The following is a 24,416-nucleotide window of genomic DNA, read 5'->3' on the forward strand; positions in this document are numbered from 1 at the left end:
AACCAAAAGGTCGGCGGTTTGAACCCACCCAGACATTCTACAGGAGAAAGACCTGGCAATCTGCTACCGTAAAGATTACAGCCTAGAAAACACTCAGGGGCAGTTCTACTCTGTCACATGGGGTTGCTATGAGTCAGAAATCGACTCAATGGCACCTAACAATGACAACAATGGGATGGGGGGAAAGTAGGGTGAGGAGGGAGATTTCTTTTTAAGACAGAGAAATAAAGGTGTTAGATAGTGACGCTGATGGCAGTGACCCAGTACAGGAGGAAAAACTGAAGTTGCAGAAGAGAAGTGAGAATAGCTGAAGAGATGTGCTGGGGCAGACAAAAGGAGTGGGACCCCGTGCACCATATGGGGCTGGCCCTTCACCCTCTCTAGGAAGTGCACCTGTGAGTTTGGACAGAGTGGCTAAGAGATGCATTGTGGGTTGTGGGGTTCTCTTCCAAAGTCCTCTGTATTCTCAGGAAAACAGGAAGTAAGGGTATCAGAGAGAGAGAAAGGATGGTAGGAGGTGGTGAGGTTTCATTTTATCATCATAAAAACTCTAGGTGAAAGGAGAGAAAGCCTGCACCTCTCCTGTTTTACAGGATGTGGGTGAGGCTCCCACCTGTGGGACAAGGTTTCTCTCTGGGCCTGGGGTGTCCAAGGGATAAGGAGCTTGGTTTTCTCTGCTCCTTAGGCACATGCGGCCAGAGCTAGAATTAACACGGGTTTTCTTCGCTTCTGGTCTTGTGAGCGACATAAGTGGTTAAGTGCTCCATTACTAGCAGAAAGGCTGGCAGTTCAAATCCACCCAGAGGTGTCTTGGAAGAAAAGCCTGGCAATCTATTTATGAAAGATCACAGCCACTGAAAACCCTATGGAGCACAGTTCTGCTCTGACACAGGGGTTCGCCATGAGTGGAACTGACTGGACAGCAACTGGTTTGGTGTTTCTTTTTGGGGTGTCTTATCTGTAGGAGAGTCTTGGCTGGAGGCACAACTCTTTGGGCTTAGCAATCATGTTTTCTGGTCATCAAGTTGACAAGTTCAAGAAGTGGATGAAATGTGTGTTCGAGTTGGGTTAACCGATGACTCCTGTTGACAGGCAGCTGCACACAGCAAAATTGCAGCATTGTAGCTGGATGTGATGGGGTCAAAAGACACATGCACACAAACTCAAGTTCTTGAGTCCATTCGGGTGAACAAATGCGGATTTTCCTGAACGTTGTGTTTGTACCGATAGGGACTGGTTATGGGCTGAATTGAGGAGCCCTGGTGATGCCGTGGTTAAGCTGCTAACTGAAAGGTTGGCAGGTCGAACCCACCCAGCAGCATTGTGGGAGAAAGACCTGGTTCCATAAAGATTACAGCCTAGAAAACCCTATGGGGCAGTTCTCATCTGTCACATGGGATCTCTATGAGTTGAAAATCGACTCTACAGCAAACAACAACAGCAACAACAAAAATATGTGTTGGAATCCTAACCCCTATACCTGTGGATGTGATCCCATTTGGAAATAGAATTTTCTTTATTATGTTAATGAGGCTGTTATTGTAGAATGTGCCTTAAGCCAATCACCTCTGAGATATAAAAGGAGCAGATTAGGCACAGAGACAAGGAAGCACAGATGGGGGAAGACTAATGCCACATGAAGATCACCAAGGAACCAAGGAACGGAAACTGAAAGAGTCAAGGACCTTCCCCCAGAGCCGATACAGGGAGAAAGTCTTCCGGTAGAGCCGGTGCCCTGAATTCAGACTTCTAGCCTCCTAAACTCTGAGAAAATAAATTTATGCTTGTTAAAGCCACCCACTTGTGGTATTTCTGTTATGACAGCACTAAGAAACTAAGAATTAATGCTATGACAGACACATGCCTTGATTGTATTCTGTGAACAAGTACGAATTTTCCTGAATATTATGTTTGTATTCATAGGGATTCTTGCAATGGACCCTGCCTCCAGGTCACTCTCCAGCCTCAGTGAACAGCTGCCTCCCTTGGAAAGCGGCATCAGTGGAAGAAATTAGGAGAGCAATGTCAAATCAGTTTGTTTCCATTACAAAGAGGGACTTTGTGGACAGAACAAAAGGTAAACGTGATGATGTTTCCCTGTTCCCCAGGAATGTGCCAAGGGCTGGAGTTGCAATCTTGTGTGCTGGTGAGTCTATTTTAAACTTATAGAGACCTCATGTGACAGAGTAGAACTGCCCCCATAGGGTTTCCTAGGCTGTAATCTTGACAGGAGCAGATCACCAGGTCTTTCCCCTGCAGAGTTGCTGGGTTCGAACTGCCAACCTTTCTGTTAACAGCTGAGCGCTTAACCATTGTACCACCAGGGCACCTCCAGTTGCAGTAGGAAGCCATATAAATGCAGTCCCTTCCCTCAAGGAACTCCTAGTCTAGAAACCACAACAGGAAATTTAGCAAACAAAAGATCCCGGTCTAGGAAATGGCAAGCATCCCTGGGTGGTGCTAGCGGTTAAGGAAGTCAGCTGCTGACCAGAAGGTTAGAGGTTTGAATCCACCCAGGGATGCCTCAGAAGAAAGGCCTGGTGATCTACTTCCAAAAATGCATCCACCGAAAACCCTGTGGGTTGCAGTTCTTCTCTGACACACATGGGGTCACTATGAGTCAGAGTTGACTCCATGGCAACTGGTTTGGTTTGATTTTGTGGGAAACGCAAAGTGGTTAAGAGCTCCGCTGCTAACCAAACGGTTGGCTGCTCCTTGGAAGCCCTATGGGGCAGTTCTACTCTGTCCCGTGGGATCGCTATGAGTCAGAATGGACTCGATGGCAATGGGTTAATGCAACAGATTTATAGGCGCACACTGCAGGACATCTTGTCTAATGGAGGGGAATGGGCCAGGAAACGATTCCCAGCAGAAGTGAAGCCTGGAGGATGGGGAGGAATTAGCCGGCGAAGATGAGGGGAAGAGTGCTCCAGTACCGTGAAGACATAGGGTGAAAGAGCATGGCGTGGTCAGGGACTAAATGAATGTCAGCATCAATGGGGCAGATCGTGCCTGGAGGAGACTGAGAGAGGAGACCACATGGGCAGAGAGGACCCAGTCCCGAAGGGTCTTGTTAGGCATGTCAAGGGGTATGGAGTTCATCCTAGAAGCAATGGAAAGGTTTGACCTAGAATAGTGAAACCATTCAGTTCTGAGTTGTAGAAGACATGCACTGGCTGTAGCATGAAGAATAGAGGTAGGCTAGCCTGGAGGAAGGAGGCCAGGCAGGAGGCTGTCACTGTAGCTTAGGGAACAGAAGAGCAGCTGGAACCAGTGCCTTGGCAGTGGGGATGGAGGGAGAACCAGCAGGATTATATAATGTCTTAGGCTGGGTTCAAAAACAATAAAGCATATAAATATCTATGTAGAGAGATTTATATAAAGGAAATGGCTCCCGCAGTTGCAGAGGCTGGAACGTCACAAATCCATGGGTCAGGCTGGAAGCTTCTCCTGATTCACGCAGCCGCAGGGACTGGTCAACCCAAGATTGGCAGGTCAGAGAGCAGGACTCTTGCTCACAGGCTGAAAAGATAGAGGAATCCTAAGATTGCAGCAAGACCTCAGGTAAGTTGCTAGCTCAAGTCCCAAGAACCAGAGGTCAGACAAACAGGACCCAGCTGCAGGATCCACAGTGAGCAAAAGCCCATGAGCCTTGCCAGGATGTCCACTTATCTTCAATACAAGCCACATGCCCAAGGAAACTCCTTTTAACTGACTGGCTACTCACAGTAGCTCCCACCATGTAGGTGATCACATTATATCAAATCTCATCATGGAAGTGATCACATTGTTGAATCACTGCCAAACCACTGAGAATCATGCCCCAGCCAAGTTGACACACAACCCCAATGATCACATGCAATAAGCACTTTAGTAATCTATGAACCATGGAAAGGGTAGGAACTGTGGCTCTTTGGCTCACCATTGTGTTACCAGGGCTCACTCCAGTGCCTAGTTCATCATAGTCAGTGAAAATCTATATTGGTTTCTCAACAACAGCAACAAAAGCTCTGGCCTAGATGGCTTCACTGGAGAATTCTACCAAACATTCACAGAAGAGCTTACACCAGTACTACTCAAACAATTTCAGAACATAGAAAAGAAGCAATACTTCTGAATTCATTCTATGAAGCCAGCATAACCTTGATACCAAAACCAGGCAAAGACACCACAAAAAAAGAAAATTACTGAACAATGTCTCTCATGAACATAGACACAAAAATTCTCAACAAAATACTAGCCAATAGAATTCAGCATCATATCAAAAAAATAATACATCCACAACCAAATAGGATTCATACAAGGTATGCAAGGATAGTTCAACATTAGAAAATCAATCACCATAATCCACCACATAAATAAAAGGAAAGAAAAGAATCAGATGATCATCTTGGTCGATGCAGAAAAGGCATTCGACAAAGTCCAACACTCATTCTTGATAAAAACTATCAATAAAATTGGTATAGAAGGGAAATTTCTCAACATAATAAAGGGCATCTATGCAAAACCAACAGCCAACATCATTCTTAATGGAGAGAGACTGAAAACATTCCCTTTGAGGACAAGAACAAGACAAGGATGTTCTTTACCACTAGTCATATTTAACATTGTGCTAGAGGTCCTAGCTAGAGCAATAAGACAAGAAAAAGAAATAATGGGCATCCAAATTGGTAATGAAGAAGCTAAACTGTCCCTATTTGCAGATGATATGATGGTATACATAGAAAGCCCTCCATGAGAAAACTACTGGAACTAATAGAAAGATTTGGCAGAGTAGCAGGATACAAGATAAACATACAAAATCCGTTGGATTCCTATACATCAATAACGAGAAAGATGAAAAGAAAATTGGAAAAACATAACAGCCCCTGAAAAAATACATACTTAGAAATAAATCTAACCAGGGGTGTAAAAGACCTATACAAAGAAAACTACAAAACACTACTGCAGGAAACCAAAAGAGATCTACATAAATGGAAAAACATACCATGCTCATGGATAGGTAGACTCAATATTGTGAAAATGACAACTCAGAGCAATTTACAAATACAATGCAATCTCAATCCAAATACCAACAACATTCTTAAAAGAGATGAAAAAACTAATCATTAACTTTACATGGAAAGGGAAGAAGCCACGAATAAGTAAAGCACTATTGAAGGAGAAGAATAAAGTGGGAGGACTTGCATTACCTGACCTCAGAACCTATTATACAGCTGTAATAGTCAAAACAGCTTTATACTGGTATAATGACAGATATACTTACCAATAGAACAGAATTGAAAACCCAGATGTAAATCCACCCACCTATGGTCACCTGATCGTTGACAAGGACCCAAAGTCCACCAAATGGGGAAAAGACAATGTTTTTAACAAACAGTGCTGGCAAAACTGAATGTCCATCTGCAAAAAAATGAAGCAGGACCCATACCTCACACCATACACAAAAACTAATTCAAAATGGATCAAAGACCTAAATATAAAGCCCAAAACTATAAAGTTCATAGAAGAAAAAATGGGACTAATGCTAGAGGCCCTAATACACAGCATTAGTAGGATACAAACCATAACCAACAACACACAAACTCCAGAAGTTAAGGTAGATAACTGGGATCTTCGAGAAATGAAACACTCAAGCTCATCAAAAGACTTCACCAAAAGAGTAGAAAGAGAACCTACAGACTGGGGAAAAAATTTTGGCTATTACAAATCAGACAAAGGTCTAATGCCTAAAATCTACAAGAAAACCCAACACTTCTACAACAAAAAGACAAATAATCCAATTAAAAAATGGGCAAACGAAATGAACAGACACTTTACCAAAGAAGACATTAAAGTAGCTAACAGACACATGAGGAAATGCTTGAGAAAACTAGCCACTAAAGAAACGCAAATCAAAACCACAATGAGATACCACCTCACCCCGGAGTTACTGGCACAAATCAAAAAAAAAAAAAAAAGGAAATAACAAATGTTGGAGAGGCTGTGGTGAGATCAGAACTCTTATGCACTGCTGGTGGGAATGCAAAATGATACAACCATTTTGGAAAACGATATGGTGCTTTCTTAGAAAGCTATAACTAGAAATCCCATATGATCCAACAATTCCATTCCTGGGAATATATCCTAGAGAAATAAGAGAATAGCCATATGCACACCCATGTTCATTGCAGCATTGTTCACAATAGCAAAAAGATGGAAACAACCTAGACGTCCATCAACAGAATGGATAAACAAGCTATGGTACATACACACGATGGAGTATTACACAACGATAAAGAACAATGATGAATCTTCGAAGCATCTCATAACATGGATGAATCTGGAGGGCATTATGTTGAGTGAAATAAATCAATCACAAAAGGACAAATATTGTGAGACCACTACTATAAAAACTCATGAAAAGGTTTACACACAAAAAGAAACAATCTTTGAAGGTTATGAGGGATGGGAGGTGTGGGGATGGGAAAACACTAAATAGACAAGGTGAAGGGTAAGACAGTACACAATACTGAGGAAGCCAGCACAACTTGTACAAGGCAAGGTCATGGAAGCTCCGTAGACACGTCCAAACTCCCTGAGGGCTGAATTACTGGGCTGAGGCCTATGGGGACCATGGTCTCAGGGAATATCTAGCTCAATTGGCATAACATAGTTTATAAAGAAAACGTTCTACATTCGACTTTGGTGAGTAGCATCTGGGGTCTTAAAAGCCTGTGAGCAGCCGTCTAAGATACTCCACTGGTCTCACCTCTTCCAGAGCAAGAAAGAATGAAGAAAAGTAAAGATGCAGGGGAAAGATTAGTCCAAAGGACCAATGGATCACAACCACCCCGGTGTCCACCAGACTGAGTCTACTACAAATAGATGGTGCCTGGCTACCACCACTGACTTCTCTGACAGGGATCACAATAGAGGACCCCAGACAGAGCTGGAGAAAAATGTAGAACAAAATTCTAATTCACAAAAAAAGACCAGACTTACTGGCCTGACAGAGGCTGGAGAAACCCCAAGAGTATAGACCCCAGACACACTTTTAGCTCAGTAATGAAGTCACTCCTGAGGTTCACCCTTCAGCCAAAGATTAAACAGGCCCATAAAACATAACGAGACTAAAGGGGCACACCAGACCAGGGGCAAGGACTAGAGGCAGGAGTGGACAGGAAATCTGGTAATAGGGAACCCAAGGTCAAGAAGGGAGAGTGTTGACATGTCGTGGGTTTGTTAACCCATGTCATAAAACAATATGTTTACTGTTTAATGAGAAGCTAGTTTGTTTTGTAAACTTTCATCTGAAGTAAATAAATAAAAAGAAAATATATATTGGTTGACCAAAGGAAAGTATGTATCATAGGAATAAGTGACTGATGGACTATAGGAATGAGGGAGTAAAAGGAGCCAGATATGTGGCTTGGGGATCTGTGTGGATGGGATGGTGCTATCTCCTGCAGATAATAAATAGGGAAACCAGAGGAGGGTAGAGCAAGGGCTGTTTTAGTCTCTCCCTAGGTTGAATGAAAGGAGCCCTGGCGGCACAAACGATTAAGCACTCAGCCGCTAATGGTTGGCGTAGTGGTTAAGTGCTATGGCTGCTAACCAAAGGGTTGGCAGTTCGAATCTGCCAGGTGCTCCTTGGAAACTCTATGGCGCAGTTCTACTCTGTCCTATAGGGTCGCTATGAGTCAGAATCAACTCGACGGCAACGGGTTTGGTTTTTTTGGTTTAGTGGCTCTGGGGAAGACAGACCACTTGGCCATCTGCTCCCATAAAGATTACGGCCTAGAAAACCCTATGGGGCAGTTCTCCATCACATGGGGTCTCTATGAATTGGAATTTACTCGACTTGAAGGCACACAACAACAACAGACAGAATGGAAAACTCTAGCACTCTTCTCATTCTGCTGCTTAGAAGAACACATGTCTCCTTCTGGGGTAGGAGCCCTGCTCTGCAGATTTTTCTCCAGAAGAGTCTAGATTCTTCCATGAGTCACCTTGGCTCTATCTCAAGGTCTGTAGGTAAGCAAGCTTATGACTGGTTCTCTGTGAGGGTAGGTAGAGGTGACACCATGACTTTGTCTCTAACTCGCCCCCACTTCTCAGAGGCCAAAAGTGAGTTCAGTAAATCTGGACATGTTTTGCAGAAATTACCTATTTGCTGATACAGTACAGTCCTGTTATTGCATGTCAGCAGGAAAGTTCCTTCACTGAAAATTCATGAATGTTGATTGTAGATATTTTAAAACTCAAATAAGGAAACAGTTCCCTAAATTACTGAGAAAACAGTGTTTGCTGGGTTACTACCAGTGGCCTTGAGACAAAACGGCTATTGGAGGATTAGTCATCTCCTGCTTCTTTGGTTGTTAACATGACACCCAACAACAGCTGAGAAAGCCTGGACGCTTTAGTGGGAACTGAACACAAACCAGAGAGCACCTAGGAACGCAGTCCTCCTAAGTGTTTCTGTGACTCTAGAGAGGATAATAATGAATCTCAAAGCCTAGGCTTCTTCACCTTTGTTCTTCCTCCTCCCTTGAGTCTTAATCAAGTGTGCTATGGATCAACCTCCCTGACCCCTTATTAGGTGCCGTGGAGTTGGCTCCAACTCATGGCGACCCCATGTACAACAGAACGAGCCACTGCCCAGTCCTGCGCCATCCTCACAAACATTGCTGTGTTTGAGCCCATTGTTGCAGCCACTGTGTCAATCCAACTCATTGAGGTTTTTCCTCTTTTTCACTGATGCTTTCCTTTACTACACATGATGTCCTTCTCCTGGGACTGGTTCCTTCTGATAACATATCCAAAGTATGTGAGACTTTGCTTCTGAGGAGCATTCTGGCTGTACTTCTTCCAAGACAGATTTGTTCGTTCTTCTGGCGGTCCATGGTATATTCAACATTCTTCGCCAACACCATAATTTGAAGGCATCAATTCTTCTTCAGACTTCCTTTTTCATTGTCCAGCTTTTGGACGCATACCCTCACGAAGACCTTTATTCCTGTTATCCATCTTTTTCTACATCATAATCTTTCCATCTCTAAATGACTAATCCCACCCTGCCAGCACACACATCAGCTCTAGTATTTCATTAAAAAAAAAAAAAAAGACTTGCCCTTGACTCCACATCTCCCTTTAGCTGCTGCCTCATTTCTTTGCTTCCCTTCATAAGCTGCTACATTTTCTGAGCTCTTCCAACGTGCTTTTCATAAATTAACAACTTTAATTCTCACAACAACCCATGAGGTTATTATTCCCAATCAAAGACGAGGAATCTGGGGCTCAGAGAAGTTAAGCAACTTGCCTGGGATGACGCAGGTAATAAATGGTAGAGGCTGGGATTTGAACCCAGGCACTCTGGCTCCCCTTTCACACTACCTCCTTCACAGCTAAAATGTCTTTAAGAGAATTTACACAAGCAGTTTCCAATTCTTAACTTCTCCTTTTCTATTTTTAAAATTAAAAAATTTACTTTCATTAAACTAATACAGGCTACTGTTAGGTGCTATGAGTCATTACCGACTCATGGCGACCCCATGTGATAGAATAGAACTTTGCCGTAGAGTTTTCTTGACTATATCTTTACAGAAGCAGATCACCAGGTCTTTCTCCCACAGAGCTCCTTGGAGGGTCTGAACTGCTAACCTTTTGGTTAGCAGCCAAGCACTTAACCATTTGTGCCCCCAGGACTCCTTCAAACTAATGCATTTATCTACTTAAATCAAATGGCTGCTTGTAGGCTTATAATGAAATAAGAACAGTTCCTGGACACCCCCCCTTCCACTCCCAGTCCTACTCCCTATAGACAATCAATTTCAATCCTTTTAACTCTTTCGTCTCACCTGATCCTTCATATTTTTAAATAATGTGCTTGTACTGCTATTTTTTGAGTCTTTAGTTTTAGACATTATTTTTGACTTCCTGTTGTGGTAGCTGAGGGTTTAACTCCCTACTATTTCTCACTCCCTATCCATCCGTGTTAATATGTTACAAATTTGCATCTAACAACAACAACAACATGTTAGTACGATTATGTAAACATTTGCTGCAGAGCCAGGTGGTACTTTACGGTAGTGTTTCCTTTTTCTTTTTGTTTTGCTTTTACTAGAGTTAATAATTGACTTTTTTTTCATGTGCTTAGTTCTTCTATGCGTCTGTCACTAATTTTTTTCCAAATACTTTATCACACTCTTACCAAGATTTTTCCCCAAACACAGTTTCAAACATTTTATCAGTTTCAGTATTTTCCCTGGAGATTGTCACTCTGATGTCCTCTGCCACTCTCCCCTAGTCTAAACTGGTTGTTCTGTAGGTGTGCTGCCCCACTCTGCCTTGGCACTTCATTTTTGCACCATCCTAGGAAATTCTCTTGCCTCTCTCCTGTATTGGATCCCCTAGTTCCTGAATCCACATCTTCCTCTTTCTTGTCCTTCTACCTTCTTTTTGCTGAGCAAAAAAAAAAAAAAAAAATTTTTTTTTTTTCCTAAGAACTGGTGCATGGAAGGTTCTTTTTGAATGCGTTCTTGCATATTTAGAATTGTCTTTTATTCCACCTTTACACTTGATAGTTTAACTGGGTATAGAATTCTAGGTTGATAATCATTTCCCTCAGAATTCATTTTTCCAAAGGCCTACTAGCATCCAGGATTGCTATTGAGAAAATCAATGCCATTTTGAATCCTCATCCTTTTGGATAGCTTTTCTCCCTTAGAAGCTCTTAAAAGCTTCTCTTTATTCCTGACATTCTGAAATTTCACTATTACATGCATTGGTAGGAATCTTTTGTCATTTATTATGTTGGGTATTCAGGGGTCCTTTCAATCGGGAGATTCATCCTGGGAATGTTTTCCCGTATTTTTTTAATACTGTCTCTCATTTCTTTTCTCTGTTCTTTTCTGGGACTCCCTTTAGTTGGATCAATCCTCTAATTTTCTTCCTTTTCTCCCAGTGTTCTTCTCTTTGTATTTTTGTTTTGTTTATTTGAAAAATTTATTACTTTTTTGTCAAACTCTTCTATCGGTTCTTATTTCGGCTCTCATATTCTTAATTTCCAAGCTCTCTTTTTTCCTCTCTATGGTTATTTCTTGTTTTCTAAATGCAGTGATTTCTTATAAATCTTAGGATATTAATGATATACCTAGGATATTAATAATGATATACTTAGGATATTAATGATATATCTAGTTTTTTAGTATTTTCATCTGTTCTTGCATTGTCTCTATTTTCACTGTCTTAAAGGTCTAATGAAAATTTGACCATCATGCTTACAAAGGAGCAGAGGCAGATTTACTATGAAACTAGGAGTCCTGGTGGTGCAACAGTTAAGCGCTTGGCTACTGAGAAATTCCACATTTGTATCCCCTCCCTAAACCTCTCCTCAGACCCCTAGTTTTATGTATTTGAGTACTGAGTAGAAGTCTCACGTGGGTTCAGCTCGTAATATTATCTTTCCCCCAGCAACTGATCTTCCTACATTACTTGTTGTTGTCATTGTGGTTGTTGTTAACTGATGTTGAGTTGAACCCCAACTCATGGCAACCCCATGAACAATAGGACAAAATGCTGTCTGGTCCTACACCATCCCCGTAATCAGTTGGAGATTGGACTGTTGTGATCCACAGGGTTTTCACTGGCTGATTTTCAGAAGTAGATCACCAGGCCTTTCTTCCTAGTCTGTCTTAGTCTGAAAGCTCCCCTGAAACCTGTTCAGCATCATAGCAACATACAAGCCTCCACTGATAGGCAGGTGGTGGCTGAGAATGGTTGGGAATTAAACCTGGGTCTTCCACATGGAAAGTAAGAATTCTACCACTGAACCTCCAATACTGCACTCAATCTAGTATAGTATCACATTTCTCAAGTGAAAAAGAAAACAGAAGGAGATGAGCTCCTGATGAGTTAAAGACTCCTGGGGAGAGGCCAAAACCTTGTGGGTGTGATTGGCATTGGACCAGGGTAGCTCTGGGTCTTGTTTATCTTGTCTGTCCAGACTTCAGACCACCATGGAGACTTCAGAGTTTGGTTGGGCCCCTTGTTTCAGAAACCTCTCTTCTTAGTAAAGCCAGAAGGAGCTCATAAACATGAAATTTTATAAAGACAAGTTGAGAAGTACTAAGCCCACACTATGGAATGAACGATATGCAGCTTACTAAGAGTTACCTAAGCACATATTACATATGCAGCCACTAGAGTTTGGTTCAGATATTAATTGCTAATCTATATCAATTATGTTTCTAGTTTTTTTCATCACTCATTAATTTAGTAATATTTAATGAGGTCTATTACTGTGATAACAGCTGAGGATCAATGAAGAATGAGATTTTATTTTTGTTTTTAAAGAAACTCACAGTAAATCTGTTGTTGTTGTTGGGTGCCATCAATTCCAACTCATAGCAACCCTGTATGACAGAGTAGAACTTCCCCGTAGTGTTTTCTCGGATGTAATCTTTACAGGAGCAGATCGCCCGCCAGTTCTTTCTTCTGTACAGCCGCTGGGTGTATTCGAGCTGCCAACCTTTTGGTCAGTAGCCAAGGCTTAACCATTGTACCACAAGGGCTCCTTACTACAGTAAGTCTAGGTCCTGATTTTTGTCTCTTCTGGGTCTTCTATTCCATTTACTCCACTTCTATACTTGTCCACTTTGAATCACATGGACCAACCATTCAAGACCCTTCACAGTCTGGCTCCAGCTTAGCTCTCCTGCCTCACCTCAACTAGTCCTCCCTGAATACCTTGCACTTCCACCAGGCAGACCACGCTGCACGCACTCACTGTTGGCCCTTTGTCAAAGCATGCCCTTCTCTGCATCCTCTTGTTGGGTGCTTGTCTTCCTTCGTGCCCCAAGAGAGCTCACCACACTCTCTCTGGGCTTCTGTAGCACGTTATTCAAAGCTCTGAGTCAGTGGTTCTTGTGAACAATATAAATGCCTGGAATCGACTTCTAGAGAGTCTCAATATCTGGGATGAGGTTCGTCAGATATATTTTGAAAAGAACCTTCCCAGGTCATTCTGATACATATCTCCGTATGCAAACCACAGTTTCAAGTGTTGTGGTTGCAAGACTTATCACATTCCACATCTGTTCTGTATACATCTCTCTAAGCACACTAGTGTGATGTTGTCTTAAGATAGAACGATGACTTAATTATCTTTATTCTCGGTATATAGGCTAAATCTATATGTAGCCTATATGCAAGGGTAAATGGAGCCCTCGTGGTGCAGTGGTTAAAGCCCTCAGCTGCTAACTGAAGGTCAGTGGTTCAAAGCCACATGCTACTCTGTGGAAGAAAGATGTGGCAGCCTGCTTCTGTTTGGAGACCTTACGGGGCAGTTCTACTCTGTCCTATAGAGTCACTGAGTCACAATTGACTCAAGGGCACACAAACCAACATACCCATGTGACATAACGGTTAAGTGCTTGGCTACTAACTGAAAGGTTGGCAATTGAAACTGATCCAGAGACATCTTGGAAGAAACGTCTGGCGATCCACAGCCATAAAACCTGATGGAGCACAGTTCTACTCTACACACATGGAGTTGCCATGTGTTGGAATCAACACAAAGGTAATTACTGACATATAGCATAAAACACATGTAGGAATGCAAAACATTTGCTACTGAATGAGGAGGGAGATAAGAACGTGTGTGAAGTATTTTAATAGGATTTTCTCCTATAAAAATGAAAAAAAAAAAAACCCTGTTGCTGTCAAGTCGGTTCCGACTCATAGCGACCCTATAGGGCAGAGTAGAACTGCCACATAGGGTTCCAAGGACAGCCTGGTAGGTTTGAACTGCCAAACTTTTGGAAAGCAGCCTGAACTCTTAACCACTGTGCCACCATGGCTCCACCTTAGTTTTCTAAAAAAAAAAAAAAAGAAAAAAATTTTTTTTTTCTTTTTTTTTTTTAGTTTTCTAGGGGTACCTTAATACAAACAACGCAAGTCAGTTCTTCACAGAAATTTGTTTTCTCACAGTTCGGGAGGCTAGACGTCCAAATTTGGGATTTTGACGCTACGGGAAGGTCCTTCGTTGTCTCTTTCAGCTTCTAGTAACTGCCAGCAACCCTTGGCATTCCTGGGTTTACTCCTCACATGGCCTCTTCTTCCTGAACAAGTGCATGTGTGTCTATTCTGCTCTTTAGATAAGACATCACTCAGAAGAGATTAGGTTTAGGACTCACCCTACTCTGGTATGGCCTCATAAACATAACAAAAAAAAAACCTATTTCCAAAAAAAAAAATTTCCAGACAGGGTCTTATTTATGGGTACAGGGGTTAGGACTTCCACATTATTTTTCTGGGGACACAATTCAATCCATAGCACTGGGCCTCCTGTGTTTTAAAAGGCAATCTTGTTGTTGTGGGCTGTCAAGTTCGATTCCGACTCATAGCAACTCCATGTGACAGAGTAGAACTGCCTCATAGGGTTTCTAAGGCTGTAATCTTTACAAGAACAGACCGCCAGGTCTTTCTCCTACGGAGCAGCAGGTTAGCAGCTGAAGCTTAACCATTGTGCCACAGGGCTCCTTTCACCTTATCCAAAATCTCCCACTCTGTCCCCTAACCCAGGAATGCATTCTATACCCACTGAGCACAACAGAAGGGCGCTCTTAACGGACATACAAACATACTCATTAGAAATGACTTCTAATCATCTCAGCATATACTTCCTATGAATGACAAAGTAGCAAATTATTTCTTGGTTGTAGTTGCCACAAAAAGCACGTGGACCATAGTTCTAAATGCAAGAAGAGTGAGTGTTAGTGCAATCAGTTGGAAGCTACTGCCAAAAGCAAATGGAATGACAATATGATGCTCCTTAGAAATAGCTGTTGTTGTTAGTAGGTGGTGTTGAGTTGTCAATTCCAACTCATAATGACCCCATGTGACAGAGTATAACTGCCCATAGGGTTTTCTAGGCTTTAATTTTTACAGGAGCAGATCTCCAGGTTTTTTCTCCCACGGAGTCCCTGGGTGGGCTCAAACCACTGACCTTTGGGTTAGCAGCTGAGCACTTAACCATTGCACCACCAAAGCTCCTTAGAAATAGCTTCTTGTTCTATTGGTCCCTGCTCGTCTGGACCAAAACAGAAAGAAGGAAACCAAGGACTCAAAGAATAAACTAGTCTATAGAGCCAATAGTCTACACGATGACATCACCTACCTTGAGACCAGAAGAACCAAATGGTGCCCGGCTGCCCCTATGGACCATTCCGACCAGAGACTCAATAGGTGGTCCCAGATAGAATGGGAGAAATGTAGAACAAAACTCAAATTAAAAAAAACGCCAGGTTTGCTGGACTGATAGAGATTAGATGAACCCCTGGGACTATAACCCTGAGATATTCTTTAAACTTGGAACTCAAACCACTCCAAGAGGTCATCTTTCAGCCAAATGACAGATTGGCCCAAAAAGTAAATAACATCATCCATGAGTACTGTGCACCTCAAAATAATTTCATCTAAATGAAACCAAATCGTAAACATTTACCCTAGACCAAAGATGAGAAGGCAAAGGAGGACAGGGAAGCTGGATTAATGGAAACATAACCAGCATGGAAATAATGAGAATGTTGATATATTTTGAAAAATGTAACTGATGTCTACAAATTGTTAAATGAGAACCTAATTTCCTGTGTAAACTTTCACCAAAAACACAATAAAATATTTAAAAAAAAAGAAATAGATTGTTGTCATTGTTCAGTGCCATCAAGTTGGTTCCAACTCATAGTGACCCTTTGTACAACAGAACGAAACACTGCCTGGTCCTGAGCCACCCTCACAATTGTTGCTGTTTGAGCCCACTGTTGTAGCCACTGTGTCAATCCATCTCATTGAGGGTCTTCTTTAATCATATCCTGAGTACCTTCCAACCTGAGGGGCTCACCTTCCAATATTATATCAGACAGTGTTCCACTACTATCCATAATGTTTTCATGGACTAATTTTTTTTTTCAGAAGTGGGTTTCCAGGTCCTTCTTCCTAGTCTGTCTTAGGCTGGAAGTTCCACTGAAACCTGTCCACCATGGGTGATCCTGCTGGTACTTGAAATAACTGGTGGCGTAGCTTCCAACATCATAGCAACACACAAGACACTACGGTATGACAGACTGATAGACGAATGGTGAATGGCTTACAAGGACTAATTATTGCCTTCCATTTCTACTCCCAAACCCAGCTCAGAAGCTTAAGGAAAGTTCTCAAGTGTCTCTTGAATGGAAAAAGTCACTTCCCCGACCTCTAGACACGGAATTTCGACGGAATTACCAAGTTCCCGCTAAAATGCCTGAGTATCAGGATTTTAGTTTCAAATATGGATGCTACTCAAGCCTGCCGGTTGCTTCTCGAGGCATAGGTAAGGATATCTGTAGCTTTTAAAACAACTTCATCCATCTTATGCCCCCACTCCAAGAGTATTCAATACATAGGGAGCTTGCAGGCGATCTTGACAAGTCAGAGAGAATACTGGCAACGCTTGCATGGAATCAAAAACTATGCCTCTATGGTGCCTAGCCTCAAACCCAGGGGACGAGTAAGTCTCAGAAGAGAATTGACTGCATATGTTGCAAATTGAGGTCATATTCTGCCTGGGAGGGGCCGTTGTTGGGATTAGGAGACACCTCCCCATTATAAAATGAAAGAACAAAAAAACCTAAAAACCCATTCCCATCGAGTTGATTCCAACTCATAGCGACCCTATAGGACAGAGTAGAAATGCCCCAAAGTGCTTCCGAGGCTGTAACCTTTATGGGAGCAGACTGCCATATCTCTCTTCCATGGAGTGGCTGGCGGGTTTGAATGACCAACCTTTTGAATAGCAGCCGAGCCACCATTGTGCCACCAGAGCTCCTTTCAGCGTCCCTGCTTAAACTCTTCAGTGGAGTGCTCCATCCCCCAAGGCAGCTTCTCTCCATTGTCACATAACTCCAACCTCTTAACGATTCTCAGTAGAATCTTCCTTACTAAAACATTGAGTCAATGATTCTGCTTCTTCCCACAGAGGTTACATATTATAAATCTATTATTCTATTAAAACAAAACAATGCAAAGCCAGTTGCCATCGAGTGGACTCCAACTCATGGCTACTCCATGTGTGTCAGAGTAGAACTGTGCTCCACAGGGTTTTCGATGGCTGATTTTTTGAAAGTAGATTGCCTTTCTAAGGAGGTGCCTCTGTGTGGACTCAAACCTCCAACCTTTCAGTTAGCATCTGAGCACATTCATTAATCATTTGCACCACACATGGACTCCTATCATTCTATGAAAACCTTATCATGTGCCTTCTAAGTCTGGTCATCAATATTTAAAGCATTCCTAGACCCTATGAACACTCTTCTCGAGTCCCCTCACCAGCCTGGTTCCTCTCTTTGGCCATGCTCCTGTTAGAGGGCACAGCTGGCACTGAAAGCACTTATTTAAGGTGTCTGTAAGGTTTACAAAGATTGAGTAGGTGGTAGAAATTGGATTTTCACATCACATCTTCATTATTTGGCTTCATAAAGATTCCATTCACATCAGAAGCCACAGTAAATGAACAATATTCAGAATCAAATATAAGTGGTTTTTTTGGGTTGCCTGCACTTCATACCTCCATTAGTCTGAGTGGACAATGAGTGTTGGCTGAAGCTGCTGCCTTCGTTCTTCCAAACTGCTCGTCCTAAGGTACTGCAGTCCCTGGAAGTAAGTCTCTTAGGGTGTCAAGTCTGCACAAGGGATGTCATGAAAGAAAACGCAGCTTCTATGAAGGTTTCTTAGTCTGGGTTCTCTACAGGAGCAGTGAGATGTGTATGTAAATATATACAGAGAGATTTACTTCCAGGAAATAGCTCATGCAATTGTGGGAGCTGGCAATCCCAAGTCCATAGGTCAGGCAGCAGGCTAGAGACCTCTGTTGGCTCATGGGGTTGAAGGAGCTGGTGAATCCAATATTTGCAGGTCAGGTCTCAGGCCGGAGACTTCTGCTGGCTTACGTCCCAGAAATCAGAGGTCAGGTGACGAGATGAGTACAGGATGGAGTGAGCTTTGCCAGGATATCCATTTATATACTGGAGGCAGGCCACACCCTCAAGGAAACTCCCTCTTTCATCTGGTTGGTTGATCACATCAGATCATAGCATGCAAATGATTACCTCACCTCACCTCACCTCACCTCACCTCACCTCACCTCACCTCACCTCACCTCACCTCACCTCACCTCACCTCACCTCACCTCACCTCACCTCACCTCACCTCACCTCACCTCACCTCACGGAACAGCAACTAGTCCACTATCTGGCCAAACCACTGAGAATCATAGTTGACACATAACATTAATCATGACAGAAGGCATTAGCTTATTAAGCAGGTGGTGAATATTACCATCCAAACACACTGACCTGCTTAAGAGTAGAGTTCAGGAAGAACTTTTTTTCTGGAAACGGTGGTCAAACTCAACCTTCTGGCCATTGTCTTCCACTGCTCCCATTTTCAGCAGGAACAGTCCCGAAGTTCCAATAGATCTGCACAAACAAACAAAAAATCCCAAACCCGTGTTAAGTCATGTTAAACAGAGTAGAATTGAGCTCCACGGCGTTGTCTTGACTGTAATCTTTATCACCGGGCCTTTCTTCCGTGGCATCAGTGAATGGATTCGAACCACCAACCTTTAGGTTAGTAGTCAAGTGTAAACCATTTGCACCATCGAGGGACGACAGTCCCTAATTAATGCAAGAATCAGTTTAATGCCATTTCTTAGTTTGCAATATCATTAAGGATGCCAGTTTAGCTCCCAGTTGGACTCAGGGTTGCCCAACGACATGTTCAAAAAATAAAGGCAAGAATTCTTTGCTTTGGTAACAGCCACTATTTCTCTGTTTCCTTTACGTGTTTCCATAGTTCCTTCTGTGCTCCATAGCTACATGAGGAATCAGGAGCTTACCAAGAGTCAAACCACATACCAGAGTCATTACGGGAATGCCTACTTGGATTTCTTGATGATTTTAAACTCAGTCAACCCCTCTCAAATCACGGAGTACCTGAATAAGGTTTCCTACAAAGGTAAGAAGAGGTCTTGAGTTGCTATTTATGCCTTTGCAGAGCATAATAAATTGCTTCAGGCCAAATAGAAGTTGGTCGCATTCCAGCCCACTGGGGTTTGATGTCCACAAAAAGGAAAATATTGCCTCCAAAAAAAATCCCATTGAGTTGTGCAAACCTGAGTCCATTGAAAGCAATTTTTTTTCTTTAGAAGGCTTTTCGTTCATTTTCAATCTCATTTTGCCTGTGGTTGAATTGCGCCAGGATGACTTTTCTTTTGCTTACAGCTAATCGTTTTCTCCGGTGGGTGTTTGTACTATTCCGTGGTTTTGTTTAATCTTTCCTTCCCATTTGGCGGTACTTTTTTTGTGGCAGCCTTTTTATTTTTTTATTGTGGGAAGTATACATACATCAAAACATTTACCATTTCAACATATTTTTACGTATACAGTTCAGTGACATTAGCTACGTTCGTGTTGTACAGTCACCACCCTTAACAGAAGCTCAGTGGCCCCTGCCCAATGGTCCCCTCGCCCCCCTTCCTTCTTGTTGGATGCTGTAAAGTGAGTTCCGACCCATAGCGACCCTGTGTCAAACACAACAAAACGCTGCCCTGTCCTTCGCCATCCTCACAATCATTGCTAAGTTGTAGCCGCTTGGTAACTACTCCCACCCTTGGTAACTACTAGTAAACTTTGGTCTCTACACACTTGCCTATTTTATGTATTTCATAGAAGTGGGATCCTACACTGTTTATCTTTTTGTGACTGACTTATTTCACTCCGCATAGTGTTTTCAAGGCTCACCCAAGCTGTAGCCAGTATCAGGACTTCATTTCTCTTTATGGCTGAGTGATAGTCCATTGTATGTGTACACCACGCTTTGTTGATCCATTTCCTGTGTTGATGAGCATTTGGGTTGTTTTCACCTTCTGGCTACTGTGAATAATGCTTCAACGAACATTGGTGTACGTGTGCCTGTTGGTACCCCTGCTCTCAGTTCTTTTGGGTCTATACCTAGAAGTGGAATTGCTGAGTCATAGGACTGGGCAGCGATTCGTCCTGTTTTACATGGGGTCGCTATGAGTCAGAACAGATTCGACAGCACCTAACAACAACGTGGTAATTCTATGTTTAATTTTGTGAGGAACCACCATTTTACAATCCCTCTATCAATAAACGAAGGGATTTTTAAGGTACATGAAAAACCTGTTGCTATGGAATCGATTCCCACTCATAGCAACCCTACAGAACTGCCCCATAAGAGTTTCCAAGGAGCGACTGGTGGATTTGAACTGCCAACCTTCTGGTTAGCTGCCAAGCTCTTAACCACTGTGCCACCTGAGTTCCTAAAGTACACGAGAACCTTCATATATCACATCTTCAAAGAGGGCAAATGCTATTCCAGGGCAGTTTTGCTTCACTCCACACAAGATGATTTAGCCAGTTCAGGGCCTGGTGACTGGAATCTATTGGGGAGCATCTTCAGGACAACTAAGAAGCCCGGCCTGGTGGAGTAATGGTTAAACACTCACCTGCTAACCGCAAGGTCGGTGGTTCAAACCCACCCAGCACCTCCATGGGAGAAAGAATTGGCAATCTGCTCCAGTGAGGATTACAGTGTAGAAAACCCTACAGGGCAGTTCTACTCGGTCACATGGGGTCAAAGTGAGTCGGAATTGACTTTACTGCACCCAACAGCAACAACATCGGGGAAACTAGTCAGTCTAACTGAGGGCGTGTCAACTCAGACAATAGGAGTTAGAGGAGAGAAAACTAAGCACTTCTCGCAGCTGCTCACAGCACCCCATGCCAGTGACCATGTACCCCACTCACTCATTGTTTTGAGTACATGTCCCCACTGCAGATTCATGTTTATATAAAGTGTATTCAGATGCCACTAAGGAAATACAGTGAAACCTGTGAGAGCCGGAACTCAACGGGACTGTCTTGTTTTTCCAGGTCTCACAAATTTTCCACCTTTGACAGGGTGCAGTCTTATCATTTTTCTGTCGCTTGTTTTAATGGAAAATATTTGACTTTTCCTTCTCTGACATGTTTCTGCCTTACACAGGTCCTGGATTTTGCTGGTTTTATATATTTTACAAAATGTTAAAAGAAGTAATAAATATAGGGGTTCTAGTATTTCTTCCTGCTCTGAATGGGCCATCTTATGCACCCCACTTTGTGCCCTGGGAGTCGCTAACTGGCTTTGTGTCCTGTGGTCAGGACTAAGCTCAGGACCTCTACCAGCTACCCACTCTGGAGACTGCTCTTTCTCCTACCTGACTCAGGTCCCCAATCTCCGTCCTTCATCTGTCCGCAGCCAAAATCAGTAAACCTTAAAAGAAAAAAACCAAGCTTATCGCAGTCGAGTCTATTCTAACTCATAGTGACGCCACGTGACAGAGTAGAACTGCCCAATAAGGTTTCCAAGACTAATTTTTACAGAAGCTGACTATTACATCTTTCTCCCGTGGAGCATCTAGTAGGGAGAAAGATCTGCAATCAGCTCCGGTAGAGATTGCAGGCTCGGAAACCCTATGGGGCAGTTCTGCTCTGTCACATAGCGTGGCTATGAGTCAAAATTGACAGCACAAACAACGCTCTCTCTCTCTCTGTATATAGTTAAGAGCTAGGCTGCTAACCAAAAGTCAGAGGTCAGCAGTTAGAATCCACCCGCCGCTCCTTACAAACCCTATGGGGCAATTCTCCCTTATCCTATAGGGTCACTATGAGTTGGAATCGACTCCACAGCAAGAGAGTTTTTGGTATACACACACACACACACACACACACACACACACACAGAGGTATGCATCACTTTAACATCCACCATACATTCTATGCAATGAGATGTTATACGGTTTAGATGTTGCGGGAACACCATATTATACACAGGAGAGAGGCTCGCAGGATGGTTAATTGGCCGGCCTGGGACTTGGGCCACCATCACTGAGCCAAGGGACTTTATGAAAATTTGGTTCCAACAACACCGGTCCTGCGTGGTCGCCAACCAGTCTCCGAGAACGGCGCCCAGCCTCCACAGTGTGGGCACTTGCCCTCCAGCTGGCCGCCTCCAGGGAGGCCTCTGGCTCCCTTCCCTTTCTTCCTCCTTGCCTGCCTTCCTCGCCCCCCAGTGGGTTCTAAACTCTACCAACCCTGACCGCCCCTCCTCTGTCTTCTGCCTCGAGGGCCTCTTCTGCTCCTTCTCCCACCACCGCAGCAGCCCGGACCACCCCGCGGCAGCCTCCCTAGGAAAAGCCACGGTTTCAGGCCTGAGCGTGATGCGCAGGGCATCCTGGCCAAGTGGGGCAGCTGTGAGGGGCAAACTACTCTCAGTGACTCCAGCGACATCTTTGTGGTCCCTGTCTGAGGGGGGTGCGGTGGGACAGGCAGCCACAGATGGGCACCAGGACTCCCTTGCCTGCCTCTCCAGATAGGATCTACAATACCTAGCAAAGTATGTCCCATTCTCCCATCAGGATTTCTTAACTCTATTACAACTTTAGGGAACCATGGGCGTACGTGCAGTCGGAAGTTGCCCGAACAGACGCTATGCAGCACAAACCTGTGTGTACACACACACACACACACACACACACACATTTACCACAACAGAAAAAAATAATACGTAATCAGGACTAGGGAACAGGAGATGTTCAGAACTAAACAAGACCGCTTCATTTTACTGATGAGGAGATGGAGTTCAGGGAACTAGCTGGAAGGCCTTCCCATGGTCAAACAGTGATCGCTCAAGGGTAGTAAAGCCTGCCAACTTTGGTGGGTAGGAAAAAATGATCCCGCCTGCTGTGAAACTTTGGGGACAATAACCTTTATTGTTTGTTTACTATCACTGTTTATCACTTTGCTGTTGTTGGGCGCCGTGGAGTCAATTTCAACTCATAGTGGCCAGTGTGACAGAGTAGAACTGCCCCATAGGGTTTCCTAGGCTGTAATCTCTGTGGAAGCAGATCCATAGAGCTGCTGGATGGGTTTGAACCACCAATCTTTCGGTTGGCAGCCAAGTGCTGTACTATTGCATCCCCAGACCTCCTCACTGTGAAAGGATAAGATAAGATACCGAGTGTCGTTTATGGGCCGTGCACTTTGTAGATAACTCACACATGGTGTTGCTAATCCATTCAACAAGTGTGCGAGGTAAGTACTGTTGACTGTACTCAAAGATGAGGAGATGAAGAAGCAGAGAGGTTAACTGACTTCCTAATACTTGCCAGCATAGCACTGAAACCTAAAGTCTGTTTCATTCTAAAACTCATGCTCTTCCCGCTAAGACTTACAGATCCTTGAATATTAACTTACTCTTTTTAATCAATAATTATGCAATTATGCCTTTTTAGGTCTTAGACATAATGTCCTTTGGTTATTCTGATGCCTTATTAAATTTGTACCTATACCATTATTATCAGATATTTGCCTCCTTCAGTGATAGAATTCTTCTATTTGTCATTTAATTTAATGGACATTTTTATCTTGTTTTTTCTTGGTAATTTTCAGACAGACAGATTCTTGAGCGCTTCATTCGGTCTCACTGTGACATTGACCAACAGAAGACATGAAAAAGGAAACTAGATCAAGTGAAGACAGTCCGAGAAGCAATAGAAGCACTAGGGCAGACTTGGTCATCACTGAAAATTAAGATGCAAATTGCTCGAATTATGTTGTGGTATTTGTGTCTTTGTGTTATCTCGTTTAGCCTTATTTCTTATATATAATTTTATTTTTTTGTTGTTGTTGAGAATATACACAGCAAAATATACACCAATTCAACAGTTTCTACATGTATCATTTAATGACATTGATTGCATTCTTCAAGTTGTGTAACCATTCTTAGCCTCCTTTTCTGAGCTATTTCTCTACCATTAATATCACTGCCCCCTAAGGTTTCTCTCTGATTTTTAGAGTTGCTGTTGTCAATTCGATCCCATATAAATAGTTCTTAAAAGAGCATAGTGCTGAAGACAGACTTTTTTTTTTTTTTTTTATCAGTTAAGCTAAACTATTGTTTAGTTTTAGGACTCCAGGGAATACTTTAGGTTTAAGATTTAAAGATTGCCGTGCAGTGAACGGAAACCCTGGAGGCGTAGTGGTTAAGAGCTACAGCTGCTAATCAAAAGGTCAGCAGTTTGAATCCACCAGGCGCTCCTTGGAAACTCTACGGGGCAGTTCTACTTTGCCCTATAGGGTCGCTATGAGTCAGAATCGACTAGACAGCAAGCAACAGGTTTGGTTTGACTGTTGCAGTGAACTACTTAATATGGCCCTTTTAGCCATAGTCTCTGTAATTTCCACCAAAGGACTGGGTGGGACTATGCAAATAAGATGCTTGTGGCCCACCAAGAGGATTGGATAGCTTGCTTATAAGGTAATAAAATGCATGGCACC

At 43.0% G+C, this 24,416-nt stretch overlaps 1 protein-coding gene across 6 annotated transcripts in view; it reads left to right on the forward strand.

The window, feature by feature from the left end:
* Positions 1-23,682, forward strand: part of TEX26 (testis expressed 26) — a 63,353-nt gene extending 39,671 nt beyond the window's left edge. For all 6 annotated transcript variants that reach the window (XM_049867701.1, XM_049867705.1, XM_049867702.1 and 3 more), the window contains 4 exons: positions 1,924-2,077; positions 16,175-16,351; positions 18,871-19,032; positions 23,529-23,682. In XM_049867701.1, coding sequence (XP_049723658.1) covers positions 1,924-2,077; positions 16,175-16,351; positions 18,871-19,032; positions 23,529-23,590 — 555 coding nt within the window. In that variant the 3' untranslated portion in view covers positions 23,591-23,682. The remainder of the gene's footprint in view (positions 1-1,923; positions 2,078-16,174; positions 16,352-18,870; positions 19,033-23,528) is intronic.
* The last annotated feature ends 734 nt before the right edge of the window (positions 23,683-24,416 follow it).

The sequence above is a fragment of the Elephas maximus genome, chromosome 23, assembly GCF_024166365.1.
Source record: "Elephas maximus indicus isolate mEleMax1 chromosome 23, mEleMax1 primary haplotype, whole genome shotgun sequence".
In the NCBI taxonomy this organism is placed as follows: Eukaryota; Metazoa; Chordata; class Mammalia; order Proboscidea; family Elephantidae; genus Elephas; species Elephas maximus.